A 24,087-nucleotide genomic window follows, 5' to 3' on the forward strand; every position below is an offset into this window, starting at 1 on the left:
ATCAAGAGGTTAGATGGCAAATAAACATTATATCAGGCGTTAAGGTGGATCCTAGGAAGTTTTTAATGATCAGTTATGGTCCACTTGAGATTTGGATGTGCTTAATTTTTGGACTTATGCCTAAAATACCTATATATAAAAAATGAGCTACTAAAATTGATGGATATACAATACACACATCAAGGTGTTCTAATGTGATCTGGAAAAATGAATGGATGGGGTGGATTTCTCACAAACATCACCTTCGCCCACGCCACAATTCCCCTGCACGGGAGCGGATTAGGTGCGCGTCCAGCGCTCACCCAGGACGGTGCGGCCATAATAACTGTACGACCCACCTTGATAAATGTATTTCATATCCATTCCGTCCATCCGTTTTTCTATGCCATTTTAATATATGATCTTTAAAATGAAGAATATCTAATTCTCAGTCGGACTATACAATAGGAAACAGTGGTGATTGGATGCCTTACTGTTAAAAACTTTCTTGGGCCACCAAAATGTTTCTCGTAATATTTATTTGTCATCCAACATGTAGGTAAGATCAAATAAACTTGGATAAAGGGAAATATTAAAGCTTGATCCAAAAAATTTATTGTGAATTAATAGTCCATCACCACTATTTCCTATGATATGGCCCACCTGAGAATTATATCTGCTTCCTTTTTTGTCTCATGCTCTAAAAGTATCTTAACAAAACGGATGGATGGAGTGGATATAGAATACATGCATCAATGTAGGCCCCACGGTAAGGAGCACGCCTTCTTGGGTAAGGCCGGGGACACACCTAATCCGCTCCCCTGCTGCTGGACGCGGATTCCCTGTTTGCGTCGTCATAGCCAATAGTTACTGGATAGTCCTACGTGGGCTCCACCATGATGCATTCGTTTTATCCATGCCGTCCATCCATTTTTTTCAAATAATTTTAGGGCATAAAATCAAAATTAAGGAATATAAGAACTTCATGTGGACCACACCATAGGAAAAAGTGGTGATTGAACGTGTACCATTAAAAACTTCTTGTGGGCCAAAAAAGTTTTGGATGAAGTTGATATTTGTGTTTACACTTCATCCAGGCCTGTGTAACCTAATCAACAGGTTGGATGGAAATTGAAGATTACAGTGGGCACTACGAAGTTTTTAATGTTTTCTTCTGGGGTGGTCCAGATCTGCCTCATTTTTGAGCTCGTGTCCTGAAATGATGTCAAAATGATGTCGAAAAAATAGATACACGGCAGGGATAAAACACATACATCTCTGTGGGGGCCATAGAGCACTGTCCAATAGCCGCCTCGCAACTGGCAGCGTCAGTATGCAATCCGCGTTCCCCGCTACTCAATTGAAGCGTGGGCCCTACATGTAAAATGGGAAGACAGCATGAAAACCTCGCATTATGACCGTTGCCCCACCGTTCTCCTTTTTGCAATAAAATTTTTAAATACTACGCCTTTCTAGCCGTTGAAAGTACTCAGCGAGAAAGAGAGACCAGCTTCCTCTCTCCATCTCTCCACAGACAGCCAGCTAACATTTTCATTTCCTTTTCTCCATTCCAATAACTGGGCTTTCAATATCAGTAAGGAGAGAAATCTAAGGTGGGATTGTCTCTCTCTCTCTCTCTCTCTCTCTCTCTTAGAGACAGCCAGCTAACATATTCTTTTCCTTCGTCTCCCCCTTCCAAGTACTGGGCTCTTAATATTAGTGGATAATCCCAAAGCATTCCGCCGTTGGGTGAGTATGGGTCATTTTTCAACAACAGGCCCACACTTACGGGAGCACCTCAGAGGTAGCAGTTTTAGGGTTTTTTTTTTTTTTGAGCTCTTGGAAATTGAGGCGATGGTTTATAGTAGTGGGCTGATGATCTGTCGATCTTTTGTAGATTCCTCCCCTTCTAACTGAAATCCGTTTCTCTTTTTTCTCCCAATCTCTCTCTCATCTACCACTCTTTAAATTGAGGAGGAAGAAGAAGAATCAATTATCAGCAAAGACTGGTATTATCTCCATCTTAACAACGTGAAATGATTTCGTTTGATGTGAGCCGTTGATATAGATAAGCCTAAACTACGATAGAACTGAGTTTTGAATAGAATTTTAATGCCATTGCTGAGTGGTTAAGGTTGCAATTAGCCATCTGTGTTTTGAAACCTTCACCAGACTAGATGGTCTATCCTGTTTTCTTAAGACGAAGGAGAGAATATCTAGATCTGCAACTCTCTCTCTCTCTCCTTTTCATGAAGTGGGTTTCTCTATAAAGACACAAAAATCTCTAAAATCATTTAAAAACATTTTCTTCATTTCAATGGCTAGAAGTACTTTTTCTTCCAATATACCCAAGTTCTTAGACATTGGAAAGAAAGAAATACAAAAATAATTTCATTCTCTTCATTTCAGGGAGGAGGGTTTACAAGGGAAGCTTTCTTCTTCTTCTTCATATTCCAAAGAAGAAAGATGAAGGGAATGAAAGGAAAGTTCCTAAAGAAGCTGAGATCTATTGGACAGATTGGTTCTCTTAAACATGGCAGAGTCCTTCAGATGAATGCTTCAGATGGACTGTTGGACCCCATCCCTCCTAATGTGTTCCGTACTCCATCCCTTCGTAGTCTGTCCCCACAGGAACCAGATGCCATAGATGTAGCTGAGATCATGAGAGACCTTGGAGAAGATGAGGAAGAAGAAGATGCAGGGCCCGCCATTGACATCATCATGGACAAAGAAAATATCCAGCCACCGAATGCGGCGGCAACAAAAACGATGTCTCCCGTGAAGGATAATTCAGAGAGGCAGCAGCAGAGCCCACTGTCGGAGCTCCACAAGTGCTCTTTCCGTCGACCGGACTTGAATTCTGGCAGCCTGTTCGATCCAGACCTGCTGGCGGCATTCCAGCGGGCAGTGATGTTCCACTTCCAGGCCCACGAGCCCAATAACAGAAACAGAAATTCAGAGAGTCTTGAGAAAGGAGAGACTCATGTGGAAGATGCTCTGTTGGGATTTGAACTGCGTGGCCCACCACCAGGAGGATCAGAATCTGTAGTTTTGTACACCACAAGCATACGAGGAATCCGGAAGACATTTGAGGACTGTAACAGAGTTCGATTTCTGTTAGGAAACTTGAAAATAAACTTCTTAGAGAGAGATGTGTCAATGCACAAGGAATTCAGGGAAGAGCTGTGGAGGATATTGGGAGGTAGAGTAGTCCCTCCAAGGTTGTTCATCAAGGGAAGGTACATTGGTGGTGCTGATGAGGTGCTCGGATTACACGAGCAAGGGAAGCTGGTTAGTCTTCTCAGAGGGATGCCGATCGATTGCTCTGGTGGAACGTGCAATGTCTGTGGTGGGGTTCGGTTTGTCCTTTGTTTCGACTGCAGTGGTAGCCGTAAGATCATAGCTGATAATGTTGTTGATGATGATGGGGTGGGGTCTGTTAGATGCCCCACTTGCAATGAGAATGGATTGGTCATATGTCCTACCTGCTGCTGCTGAGGAATGAATCTCTAGTTCTTTCTTGTTTTTTTTTTTTTTTCCCAACCATGTCATGGCTGGCTACTTGGGGACTACTCTCTACTCTCATGCCAATGCAGCTTTTCTGCGTGACGAATATGGGATGCCATGGCCCCAAAACTTGGGGGGTTCTGTTCATCAGGCGAATAAAATGGATGGTTAAAAGGAAGTGGCCAACAACAAAACAATACTTATTTGGAGTGACAGCAGATTCATGGTGGGCCACACATTACCCCATTGGTCCCGATATCAAACAACAAATCACCATATTGGCAAGTAGCCATCCATCCCTTTTGTTTTGTTCCTGAGTTGCTGTACTAGAGATTTTCTTTCTCTATCTTCCGTCAATGCTTACTAGGATTGAGGTATTTCTTGTGTAAAATTCAGATGGTCTTCATCTTTACTGCATTGGTTTTTGTTTGTATGTATGTAATATGTGTTGATTGATGTCTTAAATCTATATTTCAACAGTTTGTCGATTACAGGATCAATGCCATTGATCAGACTCGATGCCATCGAAGTTCTGCTAGATGTCATTGGAAAAATCTGAAATTTATTGCATTGGTTGTTGGACACTTTAGGTGCCCTATTCGATGACATCGAAGGTTATTCGATGACATCGAAGGCCTGCTCGATGCCATCGGTAAAATTTAGGATTTTCATGTGTAGTCTCTAGAACGTTTAGTTGTTTAGTTCAATGCCATCGAAGTGGGATGGATGCCATCGACCGTTTGTCGATGCCAATGAAGTCCCATCAAAGGTACCATCGAACGTATGCGTATATTTACACAGTTGCATATCCGTGGGATTTGTTTCTGATTTTGATTGTGATTCTCCATGAGGCTATATATAGGGGTGTAATCGGGATTAGGGTATATCTCAAGGCTTTTTAATTCGCTCCTAGGGTTTTCAAGGGCCTATAAGGAGAGATTCGAGGTTTGTTCGAATTGGGTATTCTCTCTATCTCTTGTAATTTTCTGCTTTCATAGTAATTACTATTCCTTTGTGTCGTGGTTTTTTTCTCGCAAGCGTTTTTCCATATTAAATTCAGAGTCTTTGTGATTAGACTTGATTGTGTGATTGGAATACTTTGCCTGATTCATCTCTGTGTGCTTCCGCGAGTCCCCAACAAGTAGTATCAGAGAAAAATGTTGGGATGCAGTTTGAATATGAAAGTAGAGTATCAATGGCGGCAAATCCTAAGTTTGATGTTGAGAAGTATTGCGAGAAAAATAACTCCGAAGTATGGAAGGTCAATCGCCTTTTAGTTTGGTAAGGATTGGATGATGCACTCCTTGAGAAGCGGCTGAAATCTATGATGTTGAGAAGTATTTTGAGAAAAATAACTCTGAACTATGGAAGGTCAAGATGATCAGCCTTTTAGTTTAACAAGGATTGGATGATGTACTCCTTGAGAAGTAGCTGGAATCTATAACTGATGATGAATGGAACAAAACTGATAAGAAAGCGAGAACCTCTCTCCAATTGTGTATAACGGATGAGGTCCTCTATAATGTCATGAGGGAGAAAACTACAACAAGTTTATAGGCGAAGTTAGAAAATATATATATGAAGAAATCTCTTGAAAACCATCTATACTTGAAGCTTAACTTGTTCAACATGAAGATGGCAGAGGGAGACGATGTTGAGGTCCACATTAGCAACTTTAACAAGATGATTTGCATATTGTTGGATGTGGAGAAAACGATAAAGGATGAAGATCAGGCATGTATTCTATTGAATTCTCTCCCGGCTTCGTACAAGTCATTCAAGGACTTTTTGTTGCACTGGTAGATCAAGCCTTAGCGTTGATACCATTATCTCAACCCTTCAAGGAAAGGCGATGAGAAAGAAAAGCGGTGACATGGACACCTCTACTGATGCATTAGTCATGAGGGGGCGAGATTCTGAGCGAAACAATGGATTTTCTCGATCAAGATTGTGGGATGTCTGGGCACATGAAGAAGGATTGCACAAACCCTAAAGCAATAGAGAGAACTCAGAGGCTTCTTCCATGGAGGCCAGTACTGCAGAGTCTGATGAGGACATGAGTGGAGTGATGTGTTGTCTGCACCCATGATCAGACACTTATAAGATGATTGTAGGGACGAGTGGATTCTAGATACTGGGGCATCATATCATATGACTCCTTATTAGAATTGGTTCACCAGTTACAAAGAGTGTGATGGTGGTCAGATATTTATGGGCAATGATAATACATGTAATGTTGCGGGTGTTGGATTAGTGTGCATCAAGATATTTGTTGACATGGAGAGTACCTTGACCGATATAAGGCACGTTCCAGATATGAGGAAGAGTTTGGTATCTCTTGGTGCACTCGAGACACTTGGGTACAGATTCATCGGTTTCAATGGGTTCCTTAAAGTTTCAAAAGGGGCATTCGTTATCATGAAAGCACAGAGGAGCAGGAACCTTAACAGGTTGATCGAGAATACTTCATTGGGTGGAGCTGAGCAGCTGAAGTGGATTCCATGCCCACACGTATGTGGCATGCCCGTTTGAGCCACATGAGCAAGCAGGGCATGAAGGTACTTTCTGACCGTTGTTTAATTCTAATCTTTAAAAGCATTGATTTTAATATATGTGAACTGTATATATGGTAAACATTCAAGGTTATCTTTTAAATCTAGAAAACATGTATGTAAGGGTATTCTTGACTATGTGTATTCTGACGTATGGGGGCCGGTGTTGAGTGTCAAATATTACATATTTCTCATTGTTTATATCTTGGTTTTATGAACATGATAGTGCTTCATCGATATATTTATGTATGTTTGTTTTGCAAGGTGATTTCGAGAGCTTGGATGAAAAAGGATACTAAAAGCGTGGAAATGGATGCTCGAAGATTACCATTGCAAAGGATGGATCTTTGGAGACCAAGATTGAAGATTTCAAGGGCCCAAGATCCAAGAAAATCAAGTAAAGAAAGAATAAAATTGGATTTGTAAAGTGTAGAAATTTAGAAAAAACTGAACTCATCTGTCAATGACATCGAAGTAAGTGTTCGATGCTATCGAAGGCAAATCGATCACATCGAGAATTAAGTGGAAATTAAATTTAATTGTTAGACAATTGGGTACAAATTTTGATTCCATCAAAGACCTATGCGAAGACATCGAAGGCCTGTTCGATGACATTGAAAGTCTGTCGATGACATCGACAGCTTATGCAGTGCAAACGCGTGTACTTCCGAATTCAACTGGGATTCCATACTTCAATGACATCGAAACATGTTTGATGAGATCGACAATGTGCGATTTGCATAAATTTGAAGCGTTTTTCGAAGTCGGCCGAACGAAGCCTATATATTTGGGTTCTCCAAGGAGTTCTAACATGAATTAGGGTTCAAGGAGTAGAGCAAAGGGTGGAGTTGCTACCAAGGAGTTTCTTCTTCTTCCTTAGTTTTTTATGTTTTTCTTTGAGAGTTTTAGCTTAATCATATCTATGGTTAACTAATCTCTTAGCTAGAGCTAAGAGGTGAAGCTTGTAGTTTATTTTGATTTTTATTTTACTTTTATTCAAGTTCATGTTAAATTTGCATTGATTTCTAGTTTGAATAAAGAAATATTTCTAGTTTTCTATGATTTATTGTGATTCAAATTATAGTAGATACTCAAAAAATTCTTGATATCTTCGTCCCTCTTTTTGTAATCAAGTGATTTATAAAATTTGTGATCCGCCATTGTCCATGGGCATGGTTGATGCACAAATTCCCTACGATCATGAGATTGGTGCTTCATGTGTGAACTAAATCATAAGCCCCGTATTCTAGCCCGTACCGTCCCGTAGGCTTCCGTGGTCCTCCCGGTGGAATTCCGGCGACCCACGATCTTTTATTGGCAGTTGCGCACGACCCCGAGTGGTATCCCGTATTCCAGTGTCAGCTCGACCCGAGACCTATACCCTTACGACCGCGCAGTCACTGCGATTCCGACGCCGCGTCTCACTCGCCGAGGCGATACTCAGGCCAGGAAATGTGGGCCCGCGTTCGGTTCGAGAAAACACTGCGCGTCGCAATTTCCAAGAGAATCTCTACCTTAAATGTCACATCATTCCATTAATCAAGTTTAAGTACACAACCTTACTTAGCCATCCCCTTTTCACCAACAAGGCATGGCACCCATTCTTTTTTTCACCCAAAAGTCAACATGCACCATCCCTCTCTCCCATCACCCATCTCTTTCTCACTCCTCTCTCTCTCATTCTCCAAACAACCCCCAAGAGCTCCAACGTCCATGGCTTCCATGGAGGAGCTTGGTGTGGCCCACTCTCTACCACCCAATCCCACTCTCCAAAATCAATCTCCACCGTTCAAATGCACTATTTGGAGCTCTAGGATGCATTGATGGAAGAAGAGGTCCAAGCAGATCAAATGTGGGTGCCCTTTCTTCCTCATCCTCTTTTTTTGTGTGATGTGTGGCCCACTTGGATGGACCCCACCTTGAGGTATGTTTCACCCAAACCATCCAAATCATGTGGACCCTACCTTATGGTGGTGGAAACACACAAACATCAATTGATTTAAGAACGGTGGGCCATGCTCATGTGGGACCCACCCTGATGACACGTGGGCCACCTATACGTGGGACCCACCATGATGATTGTGTTATATCCATGCTGTCCGTTGGACAGGGAGCGGCCATGGAGTGTGTGTACTGTTACGGTGGTGTAAAAAAAAAAAAAAAAAAAGAAAAAGGAAGAGTGCTTTGGGGTGGGCTACACATGCAGACCCCACCTTGATGTATGTATAAAATCCACGCCGTCCATTTGACTTCTCAGCTCATTTTAGGCGTTGAACCAAAAGATGAGGTTGATCTAACAATCAAGTGGGCCATACCATAGGAAATAATAATGTTTACTGTTAAAATCTGCCTAAATGTTTTTATTCGCCAAAAATATACTACTTATCGGGCTTGTTTGGATGGTCTTGGGGTATGGAAGCCAATGAATGGAGCGGATGTTTCTGATGAGGGCCCCACCTGTAAAAATCCGTAAGAAAACGGCATTCAAAAAAAAAAAAAAAGAGCCAACAGCAGCAGTAGCACTGCCACTGTCAGTACGTGCAGGCACTGCCTGCGGCTGGCGGGCGGGTGGTCTGGCAGGGCGCACGGCCCTAGTTGTGGGCCCCACCGTGATGTGTTTCGACCATCAACACCATGAATTTTATGGGTCCCCACAATCTAGATGTCCATCCCAAAAATCAGCCTTATACGGGACTCAGACGGACCACACCATCTAAAATCATGTGAAAACATGTCTAAACATATAAAATCATTTGGTGGGGCCTACCTGAGTTTTGGATGTGATTGAAACTTGGTTTGGACCTCTAATTTTATGGGACACATATAATGGACGGAGTAGATCTGGTTAATGTAGGTCCCACCTAGGATAAAAGAATATATATATATATATATATATATATATATATATGCATGCATGTACATTGACGTCCAGACTCCCTGGACGTCCAACGTTAAGTAGGGAGGGTCCCATTGGCCCCAATGGTGGACCCTACCATGATGTATGTTCTACATCCACGCCATTCATTTAATAGGTCCCTTTTTTTGATACGTTGGTTCTAAAAATCAGTTATAAAAAGTTCTCGTATGGCCCACACCATCATCTTTCATGCGGTGGTATGTCAAGCCACATGGAATCAACTCTGGGGTCCACATGCAGCTTGGATCCACCTGAAACTCTGTTTGGACGCTTAAATTGGTGGGACACACACAATGAATGGGTTGGATTTGTGAACTACATCATGGTGGACCCCAGGATCACATAACCGTACCAAAAGTTTGGTGGACAAATAAATATTACAGTGGCTCAGTCCACGTGACTTTATAAAGAGGTTGTATGGCAAGTAAACATTACGGTGGGCCCCTGGCCCATGTGACTTTATCAATAGATTGGATGCAAGTAAATGTTGTAGTGGGTCCAATGTCATGTGACCCTATCAACAGGTTAAAATAATAATAATAATAATAATAATAATAATAAATAAATAAATATTGTAGTGGGCCCCAGGTCTATATGACCTTAGTAACAGGTTGGATGCAAATAAATATTACAGTGGCCCAGGTTGAATGCAAATAAATATTACAGTGGCCCAGGTTGGATGCAAATAAATATTATAGCGGGCCCTAGGCCTATGTGACCCTATCACCAGACTAGTTTGGATGGAAAATAAACATCATGTTGGCCCCAGTTTGGATGGATAGTATGTTGGGCCCTAGGATGGGTGGAAAATAAACATTTTGGTGGGTCTTACTTAAGACCCATTTATGTATGTGTTGTGTCCCCAATTGTGGACCTCCATAACAGGATATGTGACTTATCTATGCCTTCCATCCCTATGGGACTCACCACGATGCATGTGTTTCATCCAACTGTCCAACCATTTTTGGAAAAATGATTTTAAGGTTTAGGATGAAAATAATACAGATTTATTTATCAAGTGGACCATAGTGCACGGTGAGGATTGAACGACTATCTTTGAAATCTTGAGACCTTATGATTAGATTAGATAGGAAATAAATGTTATGGCGGGCCTTGAAAATTTCAGTAGTGAAAATCATTATCACCACTTATATTTGAGTGTGGCCCATTTGATATACATGGGGCCCATTGGTGTGGCCCATTTGATGTATGTATGACCATGTTATGAGGCCTACTTTGATGTATGTTGTGGCCCATTTGTCAGGCCCACTTTGATGTATTTTTATCCACGCCATCCAGGGTAGGCACCCCATTATGATATATATCAGGGCTCATGGGTCAAGGCCCATTAGTGCTGCCTATTTGATACAACCCACTTGATGTGTACGAGGCCCATTAGTGCGGCCCATTGATGCAAGGCCTATTGTGACATGTATTGGGCCCATGACGCGTGACCCATTTGATGCGTATAAGACCCATGGGTAGGGCCCACATATTATGTATTTGAAGCCCATGAGCAGGGCCCACCTGAGGTTTATATATGGGCCCCATTAATGTGGCCCACTTGTATTTGAGGCCCACGGGTAGTGGCCCATGGGTCGTGGCCCATTATGATATATACTCGGCCCATACGTTGTGGCCCATTGAGATGTGTTTCCGACCCATTTAGTGAGGCCATTGTGAAATATTCCTACTCATGTGATGAGGCCCATCGAGATGTATTTCTGGCTCATTGATGCGGCCCAATGATGCCACCCACCGTGATGTGCATATTAGGCGAATGGAGCGGCCTAATGTATCGACCCACGGTGATGCGTAGGCCCACGTGCTGCGCGTGCAAGGCCCACCTGTGATGACTATTTGAGGCCACCTGTCGGATATTTGGGCCCACCTTATGTTTGACTCTACATGGGCCACTACTTGGGAGCAATGTTGGTTAAATGTCCACTTTGACGGGCGATGATGGTTGAATGTTCATATTGTGACCTTCCCATAGGCCATGTTCGACCAATCAACGAGGCGGATTATTGACCGATTCTGATTGACGTGACTAATTTGCCGATTCTGATTATCGACTACCGATTATGATTGTTGTGGTCGATTGGCTGATTATCGATCAAGGCCAATCATCGTAGCCGATTGTGGATTTCGATTGTGATGTATATTCTGCTCGTAGGTTGAGGTCCACTATGATGTATAAAGGCCCATGGACGTGGCCCATTGTGATGTATATGTAGCCCATGTGATGGGTATTAGCCCCATGTGACGCAGCCCATTATGATTGTACGAAGCCCATTGTGGTGTGTTTGAGGGCTAGGCTATGGAGCCATTGTGATGTATGTTAGGCCCATGTGAAAGGCCCATCGTGATATGTATTAAGCTCTTGAGTAAGGCCCATGGTGTTCTATATTTGGCCCTTGTGTGAGGTCATGGGTCCACTATATGTTAGGATTCATGAGGGCCATTCCTTGGGGGGCAATGTTGGTTAAATGTCCACATTGTCGGGGTCGACTGTCGATGCCGGTTGTTGATACCGATTATGAGTATGTGACAGCATAGCATCATGATACATGCCCATACGCATCATCTGCATGTTTGTTATGAGATGTGGATGATCATTGCATATGTCATTGAGCATGTTGTTATGAGACTCCCTGATAGGCGGAGGTTATCTCACTTGAGCACGCAGTATGCACAGGATTGATGCATGACTGGATTGTATGACTCATGCATCTTGCATTATGATTACTGTACGCCCTAGCGACACCAGGGTCGTAGCCTCCACAGGCATATCGTGGATGGCCAAATGGGACACCGGAAATATTTTATTCTAGCATACGGGCGCCATAGATGTCCCTGGGCGAAAATTCCTAAACCTCCGTGGCCAGGAGACGCCCCAACGTCGAGACCGAGTGGATACATGAGCGCCCGAGTGCCGAATACCAGGAGGCCACGTCTCTCACTGTGTCGTGGTCGGTTGGGAGGGGGTGTGGCCTTACCCGCCCGAGGGTAGGGGGCAATACTAGGATGAGTTTGACCAGCTCGTGAATGGGTCCGCTATCGACATGCCGGATAGGTATTGGCAGACTATTGGCCAGGCGGATAGTGAGGTTTCTTACGCTCACTTGGACTGTGCGGCTGGGAGAGCGGCAGTGCCATTTGGAGTGTACTAAACCCCGGTGATGATCCCAGAGATGAACCGTACTGATATGTAGATTTAGTGAGCAGGAGTTGCATACTCATTCATGCATTCATTCATTCACTATCTACTCGGGTTGGTGGTATGCAACTAGTTGTTACGTGTGCTTTCGCAATGGCCAGGATTTTGGTTGGGGCGCGCGACTAACCTGAGATCAGGAGTTTACCACATTGAGTCTGACTATCCAAATTTAGGTATGGGACTGGTTTGGATAGAAGTCCCTTGTGATAGACCCCATAGCCTGCGATACTACGTACTACCATCCCGACTTCACACTCCAGCATGGTCATTCCATTCACACCGCATATTGCATTACATCCGCGGCATACGACATCTTGGGTTACTGTGCTTCTGCATTTATATGGTCTAGATATGGCTGACGTATTTGTGAACACATAAGGAATTATATACCCCATTGCATTCTCGGCATTTGATATTGGCTCTTTATGACTCCTCGTTTGCGTAGCTGTTATATATTGTGTATTCTGATATTGATTGGCTCATGGACTTGCTCGTATTTCCGCTTACTCTGTTATCGTATGATCTATGATCTTGTGAGTATTTCTATTTACTCTGATAATTCTTGCTCTTGTCAGTATTTCTGCTTACTCAGATAATTCATGATCTTGCTAGTATCTTTGCTTATTCCGATATTGTACGATTTATGGATTACCAGTACTTCCAGTTTGTATGATAATGACATTGTATTGAATACTTGACACTTACCTTGTGCACACACTTACACCACCTCCTAAGCTTTCTATAAGCTTATGCACGATAGATGCGTGCAGGTGTTATTAGGTTGCAGCAGCGTTGAGATTGGAGCGTGCAGTTGTATTCTGGAGCTTTGATTTCGATATATGTATTTTCCCTTTCAGCATTGTACTCAAATGATTATATTAGTGGATATGTGATGATGATGTTGCCTTTGTCAATTGGGTAATCTTGTGGTTATGTTTATTACGAGTTAAATGTATATACAAAAAAAAATCCTCCTTGTAGGATCCCAGGATCGGAATCTGGCGTATGGACGCTAGGACTCGAGAATGAGGTACTACGGAGGCTGTCGGTACCGGATTCAGTAATCGGGATTCCTGCGAATCCGATTTCTGGGTTTGGGGCGTGACAATAAAGTTCAGCAACACTATGATTTAATTGTTTCAACTTCCAATTAGATGGTATAGGAATTTGATTCCAGTTGTGTTCTTATTGAATCAAGTAAAGTAGCACCATTATAGCTGTAAGCGAATCCTTAGCACTCTAGTTTCCCCTACCTTGATTACTTCAGTTTATACATTTCATCTCAATTCTTTCAGTTTTTAGATCGCTAGTTCTAGTTCTAGTTATTTTCAAAATACATATAGTTTTAGTCTTGATGGATACGATCTCAGTCTCACCAAGTTATTACTATATCGCAGTCCCACACTTGGGGTTGTGAATAGTTGGTGCCCGTGGTTTCTGCCGGAAGGTCGTCATGGTTCGTCACATTCATTGACGACTATTGAGTGTCAAATATTGTATACTTTTCCATATTTATATCTTGGTTTCATGAACATGATACTGTTTAATGTTATATTTTATACATGTTTGTGTTGCAAGGTGAATCTGAGAGCTTGGATTGAAAAGAATGTTAAAACTATGGATTTAATGCTCAAGAATCACCGAAGCAAAGGATGGATCTTAAGAGATCAAGATTGAAGAATTCACATGCCAAAGATCCAAGAAAACTAAGTGAGGAATGAAGAAAATCGAAGATTTGAAGTGAAATTGCGAGATTCTCAACTAGTAGAAGCTCTGGCTCTGGCTCGACTAGTTTAAGTGTTCACAACCCCAAGTGTAGGGTCGCGATGTAGTAATAATTTTGGTAAGACCGAGGTCGAATCCACAGGGACTGAAACTTATACATTTCTGAAATTAACTAGAAGTAGAACTAAAAGAAGATGTGAAACTAATTCTGAAGTTTTGAGAGAGTAATTGTGAATAGAGTAATTAAAACAAAAAATTTAAAGGTGAGAACTAGGGTGTCAAGGCTCCACTTGTAGTGATCAGGGAGCCCTCTTGCTTGATTCAAGTAACACAACTAGAATTGGAGTCTTATCCTATCCAATTAGAAAATATATCAATAAAACAAAATCTGAACTTCCATTGACTTAATTCTCAATGAAGGAGAACTAAGATAATTGGCAGGGATTCCGTCACCAAACCATGCCTAGGATACAATAGCAAACAATAGAATTTACCAATCCTATAATCTCAAAGCAGGAGAATTGTGAAGATTAGGAAGGATTCCATCACCCTACCATGCCCAAGGGACGATGGTGAACAACAGGACTTACTAATTTCACAATCTTAAATCAAGAAAAGAAAATACTCAAAGTTATTGTAAATCTAGTAATTTGAGTCACAATAAACATTAAAAACTGAAAGTATTCTTTAAATATCAAATTAGAATCCATGAAATTCAACATAAACATGAATCAAAGTAATAAAAACATCTCATCATGCTACAAGCTTCACCTCTTAGCCCTAGCTAAGAGGTTTAGCCAACCATAGACATGATTGGATCTAAAACCCTAGAAGAAAGCATAAAAACAACTAAGGAAGAATAAGAAGAAAAACTCTTGGCGATGGCTTCTCCACCCTTTTGCTCCACTCTTTAAACCCTAGAAGATGCCTAGGAACATCTTAGGGAGTCCTATTTATAGTTGTGGAACTCTAGCTTTCACACCTAATTGGAAAAGTATAGAAACCACCTCAAATTTACGTAGTTTGCTAAAATAGACTTCACTCTGCACAGTTTTCCAAAATAAACTTCATCACTCTGCGTAATTTCACAAAATGACCCAGAGTTTCAGAATATGTTTTTTCAAGACGATTTCTGGATTCCTTTTCTTCACTTCAAATCTTTGATTCTCTTCATTCCTCACTTGGTTTTCTTAGATCTTTAATATGTGAATTCTAAAATCTTAGTCTCATAAGATCCATCCCTTGCCTTAGTGATTCTTGAGCCTTAAATCTATGCTTTTAGCACCCTTTTCAATCCAAGCTCTTAAATTTACCTTGTAACACAAACATGAGTAAAATAGAACATTAAGCATTATCATGTTCATAAAACCAAGATATAAATGGGAGATAATATGCAATATTTGACCCTCAACACAATCCCCAACCCGCATTTTGCTAGTCCTGAGCAAAGTATATAAAAAATATTTCGAGAACCATAGGATAATTTCTATAAGCTTAAGTGGGTTAAAAAAAATCTAGATAATAGAATTCTAAAATACATTAATGTTGTGCATTATCTTCTTCTAAACTCTAGCACTCAGTAAGTTTCATAATAAAGTTCAAAGCATTAATCCTCCAATTAGAACAATTCCAAACATTGAGTTTCATGGGTGTATAATGAAGTCTGGACTTATCACAATCAAAGGTTCAATTCGTAACTTTCATGATAACATTGATAATTAAAAGAGCATTTAAGACAATTAAAACCTAACCCGAAACTCGCCTTACAGTTCATCTTTTTAGTTCCCTCTTTTATTCCTCCAGCTTTTGATTTTTTCCATCGATGGCTTTCACGCTATGTCAACCTTTTTAAAGATCTTTAATAGGTAATCCTTTTCGGCGACAACTATTTTTTTAGCTGGGTATTTTCTTTTTCTTTCTTTTCAATTCTTCCCATTGAACATGATAGACAAATTCCCCATGTTGGTTCATTCCATGCGTAATAATCATCAAGTTAACAATTTAATATCAAATTGACACTTTACTATGTAAGCTAGATGTGACATGTGAGATCATAACTCAATCAATGTTTAAAACTTCTAATCGAGGATCAATGACTTAACTTAATTTTGAGATCTCCCAAGTGACTAAACTCCAAGAGACATAAGGCATCAACATTAAGCATCTTGTAATTCTAATTTTTCAAAAAAATTTCAATTTTTCGCATTTTTTGCTCAAAGACTAAAAAAACACTAATTGGCTTGTCTAATCCACACCCCAACCTAAAATATACATTGTCCTTAATGTAAAAGAAATAAGCATGTAATGCAAAAGAGGCAATGAAAAGAAAAGGGAAGCGATGAAAAGATAATACCTGAAGAAGGAAAGATAATATCTAAAGAAAGAATTTTTTAGGCTTTTTCAATGATCTCAATGTGAAGATGGGTTAGCACAAAAGACTCAATAGACAATAAGTAAACTATCCTAAACAGCAGAAAGCAAACTGTCCTAAAACAACGGAAAGCAAACTATCCTAATCCTAAATTCTTTGAAAACAGTAAACCTAACTAGGAAAACAGGAGAAAGCTACTTAGTCATGCCGCAAGGTTCCTCCTCCGGCCAATATATTTATAAATTTCTAAATAGGTTTCTCAACAAGATCATCTAAAAGCCCTTTTTACAATAGGCTTGGATGTCCTGGAGCATGAATTTTCAGAGAAATTTATGGACCTCAGTATAAAGTTTCCTTTTAATCTCCTGAGCTGTCCAAAGTATATATGATTCACCTGTGACAGAAAAAGTTTTAATGTTAGAACACCATGGTGAATCAAAGACTATAAGTAGATGTAATTCAGAAAAATTCTCAGTAGGTGATGTAGTCCCAACACATTCTAATGTTTTCGGCTCTGGTTCAATTTTCAGCTCCTCCTTTAATGGTAAACATTCAGGATCTGTAGAAGGAGGGGCTTTAGAATAAGGGTTCTCTCGGTTAGTAACAACTACTGAGGTATTGTCTTGCAAGGAATCTGTTATTTCTATTATCAAATTATCATTTGGATCTTCAAAGTGTGTCAAGCAATCTTCCAGAGAGCTGGGAGATTCAGTTAAGAGAGACTCGTTCTCCACATCGAGATCTGTGATGATATGCCTAATAGCTCCATTGTCCTTAAAAGTAGATGGAAACATGTTCTCTTGCTCTTTATCTTAGTGAGAATAAATAGTCACTGGATGTATCTTACTTGCCCTACATAGATAAATTTAGGATCAACAGGCGAAGAATTGATGTGAAGACTCTGTTAATTGATACCACTCAATAAAGGCATTGTATCATCAAGGGTTGACAACTCAAATAGTGGCCTCCACTGGGTGGTTTCAAATTCCAGAGTCCTATCAAGCAACTCGTCCATCTCCCTAACCATATTATAATTTAACTCAGGGGAGTGGTCTAAATATGCATCACAAGAGTTGGAAGGGTCGATTGAAGGGAGCTTATCCTCCACATTTAATTCAGCATGTCAGATGGGTGGAGTAGATTATTATGGTCAATAACTTCCTGTACCTCTCGATCATTGACCTGAACCAAACTGAGGTCGATTCCAGTGAAATTTGAGCTATAAACTCATGACTGTCATCCCAATCCTTATCATTTTCCAATTCAATGTAGTACACAAGTGAGATGGGATCACTTTCCTCATACTATTTTTCTAGGTTGATTTGAGGCTTGAATAAACTAGCCTCTTCCTCCTCATTGAAGTCAAGTGTGTTATGTGACTGGAGTATGTCAGTATCATTATATTTGAAAGACACTCATCTCTCTGGATCATTCCTTTGGACAGTCATTGAAATCGACTCTTTGGGAAATTGAATTGTATACTCATTAACACAATTTAACTCTTCATTCTCAATTTCAATATTCTCTATAATCGCATCACATGAACATAACTGTTGTATATCTTTTATTAGTTCTTAAAATCTTTGGAGTGTGTTTTACTGGATGAGCTCTAGAGTTTGTGTGGAATTCTGAAGTGAATTCTCTTGGATCGTCTCTTGTTGGATGTCAGAGGTATAGGACCCAAGAGAATTGTCACTATGATGTATTGTTGATTCAACTTCCCAATCTTGGTGTTTCCACTGATTATAAGTAGGGAATTGGGAATGAAGAATTGGATTGGGTTGTGGCTGGGGTGAACTAGCCTCCTTTAGCTTATCAAGGCGCGATGCAAGGGCTTCTATCATTCTTCTGATGCCAGTAAAATCATCTATGTAATCCTGAAGTGACCCCTCTTGGATCGTTTCTGGTTGGGTTTCAAAGGTAGAGGACCTAAGAGAATAATCGTTATAATCTCTTGTTGGTTCGTCTCTCCAATGTTGATGTTTCCACTAATCATAGTCATATGGGTCATAAGTGGGAAAGTTGGATGTTTGTTGGTATGCATTATCACCCATAATATAATCATGCATTGTTTTCTTCTTGTCTGATGGGTGATACTCATTCTCATTCCAATACGGGTCATATGGAGTGTAATTATTCCCTCCCCCCCCATAATCACCGAAGGACTTCTTAACCCGTGGAGTATTATATTCTGTTTGGTTTTGGATGATGTTTTCAGAAAAATTTTGAGACGTAGGTTGTTTTCTATCATAATCATCTGACAGCCCTTCACAATTTCTTGCATTCTCTAAAACTAGCTTAGCATATTGATGTTCCCACTCTTGCATATACATGGTGAAACCCTAATCCTGAACCTAATCCTAACATAAAATAAAAGAAAAAAAAATCCTACAGCAATATGGAAAGTAAGTAGAGGAGAAGTTAAAAAGAGTTTACTGGTTTGGAGAGTTCTATGTTAGGATCCTACAAAACAGAAAACAATGTTAGTCCCTAAAAAAGAAAAATCCAGAAAAATCCTAACCTAAAAACAAAACAAAAAAATTAGTCTTAAAAATAAATTAGTTTCTAAAAATAAGAAATAAGAAGTTAGTTTCTAAAATAAATGAAGAAAGTTTCTAAATCTAGAAATAGAAAGAAAAGTTAGTTTCTAAATCTAGAAATAGAAAGTTAGTATCTAAAAAAAATTAAGAAAGTTTCTAAATCTTATAAATAGAAAGAAAGAAAATTAGAAAGAATTTACCAAATTAGAAGTTTCTATTTTGGGATCCTGTAGAAGAAAAAGGAAAGTAAATTAGTTTCTAAAAAAGAAATAAGAAATTCCAATTAAGGAATATTAAAACCAAGATATAAATGGGGGATAATATGCAATATTTGACCCTCAACACTAAGAAACTTCGCTCAAACTCCAACGACATTATTTCTTAAATTCGCGCGATCTTCGACCAATCGAAGATTGCCTTCAATTCATCTAAGGTTACGCAGATTTTGCACGGACTGCGTAAATTCGAGGCGGTTTCCTAATTTTTCCAACTCAGTGCGAAAGTTAGAGTTCCCCAACTATAAATAGGAGTTCGTAGGATGCTCCAAAGGATATTTTAAGGTTTGAGGAGTGAAGCAAAAGGGTGGAGCTTTCGTCCTAGAGCTTTTCTTCTTCTTCCTTAGTTGATTTTTATGCTGTTCTTAAGAGATTTTAGCTTAATCATGTCTATGGTTGGCTAAACCTCTTAGCTAGGGCTAAGAGGTGAAGCTTGTAGCTTGATTAGGATATTTATTTTTCTTTGATTCATGGTTTTATGTTAAACTTCATTGATTTTTAGTTGATTTTAAGGAATATTTTCAGTTTTAATTGGTTTGTTGTGATTCCAATTACAATAGATTTGCAGTAGTTTTGAATATCTTCTTTTCCTCTTTGAGATTATGGGAGTGGTAAATCCTGTTGTTCACCATCATCCCTTGGGCATGGTAGGGTGACGAAATTCCTTCCAAATTTTCATAATTCTCTTCCATTGAGACTAGATCAATAAGAAGTTCAGAGATTTGACCATCTCTTTTTCTAATTGGATAAGATAAGACTCTGATTCCAGTTGGATCTCTTGAATCATGCAAGGTAGCATCTCAATTGCTACAAGTGGATCCTTGGTACCCTAGTTCCCACCTTTCAATTGTTAGTTTAATCAATATTCACAATTACTCACTTTATTTTCAAATTTCTAACTTAGATCGTCTTCTAGTTCTAGTTCTAGTTACTTTTAAAATACGCACAAGTTTAGTCCCCGTGGATTCGACCTCGGTCTCACCGAGATTATTACTACATTGCGACCCTACACTTGGGGTTGTGAACAAGTTTTTGGCGTTGTTGCCGGGGACTATGGCTGCATTTTTCTGAAATTAATTAGTGTTAGAATTAAGTTAAGATTAGGACTAACTTTCTGTTTTGTTTCTAGTTTAGGATTTTCTGCTTTGTTTTTAGAAACTAGCATTGTTTTCTGTTTTGTAGGGTCCTAACATAGAACTCTGATCTGGTAATGTTCTTTTAACTTCTTTCCTCTACTTGCTTTCCATACTTGCTGTAGGAATTAGAAAATAGAATTAAAATTTTGTGTGTTTCATGCCCTTATAGGTAAGGAACCATACTCTGAGACCTTTGAGAGAAGGAGTTTTGGTTGAAAAATCCATTGACAAGTTAGAAAATCCTCAAATATTTTTGAAATATCATATGAGAGCATGACTCAAGAACATCAAGTTGATGAAGATCCTGTGCATCACACACCACCTATTAAGATGGTGCATGATGAGAATGAAGTGCATCGAGTTCCACCGATTCGAACTTTACGAGATTTTTTACAACTAGTGAGAACAAGTTCATCTTCCTGCATAATTCTCCCAATCAATACAGGAAACGTGAACTTTAAACTTGAGATAATCCAATTACTTCCTAAGTTTCATGGACTTGATTAAAATCCATATATGTATATTAAAGAATTTGAAGAGATTGTTACAACCATACATTTTAATGATGTTCCTTCTGATACAATTAGCCTTAAATTATTTCCATTCTCTCTAAAAGAAAAGGTCAAATCATGGTTTCATTCATTAAGGCCTAAATCCATTGGCACATGGGAAAAGTTGAACTAGGAGTTCCTTAATAAGTTCTTCGCAGCTCATAAAACCAACGCTCTTATACGGGAAATAATGAACTTCTCCCAGAAAAATAATGAGACCTTCTTTAAATGTTGGGAATGGTTCAAAGACTTACTTCTCGATTGCCCACACTATGGTTACAAAACTTGGTGAAAAATTGATCTTTTTTAAGACAGAGTCAATCCAAACATGCGCCAATTTGTACAGATGATGTGTAATGGCGAGTTCATGGATAAGAAACTAGAAGATGCATGAGATTACTTTGACATGCTAGCTGAAAACGCTCAATAATGGGACACATCAAACCAAGCTAGTACTCTCAAGGAAGTGCCAAGAGAGATAGGAATACATATACTTAAGGAGGAGGATGATATTCATGTACGGTTGGTAATTCTCACATGAAAAACTGAGGACTTGGAATCTAGGAAGGAATCAACTTAGCCCAAAGTAGTCGTTGAAACCGTATTTGGAATTTGTAAGAGCGATGTACACCCAATCAAAGATTGTCTTACAATCCCAGCTTTTCTAGAGGTGTTTCACATTCAAGCAGATATTACAAACACATATCAATGAGTACTTGGTGCACCAAATTCTGACATGCACACTCCTAATGAGTGGAACCTTAATTGGAGAAATGAACCAACTGCAAATGTAACCAATTATCCACAAGGGCCATCTAGTGGACTTCCACCAAGAACCCTTGAAGATACATTAGATGCATTTAGGCAGGAGAAATTGTAGGCTGTAAATGAGCTTAGAACTTCGGTTGCAAGACTTGAGACATAACTAAATGTTAGGGAGAATAGGATCTTTCCAGCCCAACCGCAACCTAATCCAAAAAGACAATGTGAGATATGTGATCTTAACTCTTCAACTCAGCATCTAGAACATGTTAAAACTATCACCACCTTGAAAAGTGGAAACGAAATAGACAAAGAGATTCTAAGGAAGACTGAGAAACCTAAAGAGTCTAAAAATTCAAAGGATGGTGGTGAATCTAGCAATGCTCCATATGACAAAGAACCATCATAGGGATACAAACTCGTGGCCCCATTTCCCCAACGTCTCATCATATGAAAAAGGCTAAGTGAGAATCAAAATATTCTAGAGGTTTTTCAACAAGTCAAGATCAACACCCCCTTGTAGGATGAAATTAAATAGTTCCCATCTTACGCCAAATTCCTAAAAGATCTATGTGCGATAAAGCGGAAGTTGAACGTACACAAGAAAGCATTTTTGACTGAACAGGTGAGCACCATAATCAATCACAACACTCCCCCAAAATATAAGGATCTTGGAAGTCCTACGATCTCATGCATGACCGAAAACTTCAGGGTTGATAATGCACTTTTAGACCTTGGGGCAAGTGTTAATCTGATACCATACTCAGTATATGAACTATTAGGCCTCAGTGAGTTAAAACCCACCAAAACAACATCATAACTAGCGGATCGCTCAACTAGAATACCGAGAGGTATGATAGAAGATGTGTTAGTCCAAGTCGATAGATTCTACTACCCAGTAGATTTCATTGTCTTGGACACACATTCAGCTTCAAATATGGGTGCTCAAATTCTAATCATATTAGGTCGGCCATTCCTGGCCACTGCCAATGCCATCATAAATTACCGGAATGGAGTAATGGAAATATCTTTTTGGGAATATGATGGTAGAATTCAATGTGTTTCATTTGCACAAGCCACAAGAAGATGAGGACCTGACCCATGAAATGAACTTGATAGATACATTTGAAGATGATGAGTCTCTTTTAACTGAAACTCATGAATCTCTGGATGTCTACCTGGCACACTTTGCGGATTTAAATGATCATATTGGCCAGGAAGTTGATGCCACTCCTTCCACTAACACTAAATTCTTACCATTACAAGTGGAGGAGATAGATTTTGAACCAGAGCTTACAACTTCAGATTTCAAAGAGACCAAGACGAACAACTTTTTTGTTATTCAATTGTTTATGGTCTCTCTTTCACCTTAGCCTACTAATATTGAGAAATTATCTTCTGCAGGTGAATCATATATTCTCTGGAAACCTCCAAATTCTGATCACGAACATGTTGCTGAGGTTCTTAAATTTCTCTGGACATTCATGCTCCAAGAAATCCAAGCCTACTACAAAAAGGGCTTTTGGATGATCTTGTTGAGAAACCTTCTGAGAAATTTATCAAGATACTAGTCGGAGGAGGAAACTTACTGCATGGTTGAGTAGCTTTCCCTTGCTTTCCTAGTTTAAGATTAGAATTTATTACTTTTATAAGATTTAGGATTAGGAGAGTTTGCTTTAAGTTTGTTGAGTCTTTGTGCTAACCCATCTTCACGTTGAGTTCTTTAGAATAACGTCAGTTCCCCTTATTCAGGTATTACCTTTCCATCACTTCTCTTTTCTTTTCATTGCCTCATGTGCATTGCATGCTTATATCTTTTACATTGAGAACAATGTAGATTTTAGGTTGGGAGGTATGGATTAGGTAAACTAATAAGTTTTTTTTTCGTCTTTGAGCAAAAATTTTGAAAATTTTCAATTTTTCAAAACAAAAACCTATTTGAAAGGCGATAGTTTGTGTACTTAAGAATGTTTTTAACATGATACGAATGAGATTGAACTTTGAATTGTTGGAGTTTGATCAACCAAGTATACTATCACCAAAGTTGTTGCACTCAATTGATTAAGAGGAAGTTTTGAATATCATGTTAATCTAAATCACAAGACATTCAATTCATTCTCTGTGAATTATGCTAGAATTTCTATTGGTTAGTATGTAAATCATTGATAGATGTTGAGAATTGAGTCTGGAGAATTTTATCCACCTTAAAAGATGAAAAATTAATTAAAAAACAAGAGATCGACAAATAGGTCATGTATGGTGAAAAGACTGGAAAAGAAGAAAAAGGATGAAAGAATGTAAAGTCTGAATAAGAATGGAAATGAAAAGACTGAAAGTAATGAATAAATATAAGTGACCGTCGATATAAAATCAAAAACTGGAAAAAGAAGGAGAAGGGGATAAGTTCAGAATCAGCACTTGATTATTTGATTAGTCTTGAAGTGATGAGCATGGCAAACATTATGAAAGGATGGTATGTTCACGAAAAGTACGTTGGAATTCACTAAGCACATTGGAAAAACTTGATATATGAACTTATGCTCTTAAGTGAT

At 39.4% G+C, this 24,087-nt stretch overlaps 1 protein-coding gene and 1 non-coding gene across 2 annotated transcripts; one reads left to right on the forward strand and one right to left on the reverse strand.

Annotated features, from left to right (window-relative positions):
* The first annotated feature begins 2,296 nt into the window (after nucleotides 1–2,296).
* Nucleotides 2,297–3,942, forward strand: LOC131248788 (uncharacterized protein At3g28850-like). Its single transcript, XM_058249242.1, has one exon. It carries the CDS (start codon nucleotides 2,446–2,448, stop codon nucleotides 3,475–3,477), a length of 1,032 nt encoding a protein of 343 aa, XP_058105225.1. The 5' UTR covers nucleotides 2,297–2,445; the 3' UTR covers nucleotides 3,478–3,942.
* A 17,003-nt stretch (nucleotides 3,943–20,945) lies between these two features.
* Nucleotides 20,946–21,052, reverse strand: LOC131250437 (small nucleolar RNA R71). Its single transcript, XR_009173364.1, has one exon. It is a non-coding gene; the product is annotated as a small nucleolar RNA R71 (small nucleolar RNA).
* Between the last annotated feature and the right edge of the window lie 3,035 nt (nucleotides 21,053–24,087).

The sequence above is a fragment of the Magnolia sinica genome, chromosome 6, assembly GCF_029962835.1.
Source record: "Magnolia sinica isolate HGM2019 chromosome 6, MsV1, whole genome shotgun sequence".
Classification (NCBI taxonomy): domain Eukaryota; kingdom Viridiplantae; phylum Streptophyta; class Magnoliopsida; order Magnoliales; family Magnoliaceae; genus Magnolia; species Magnolia sinica.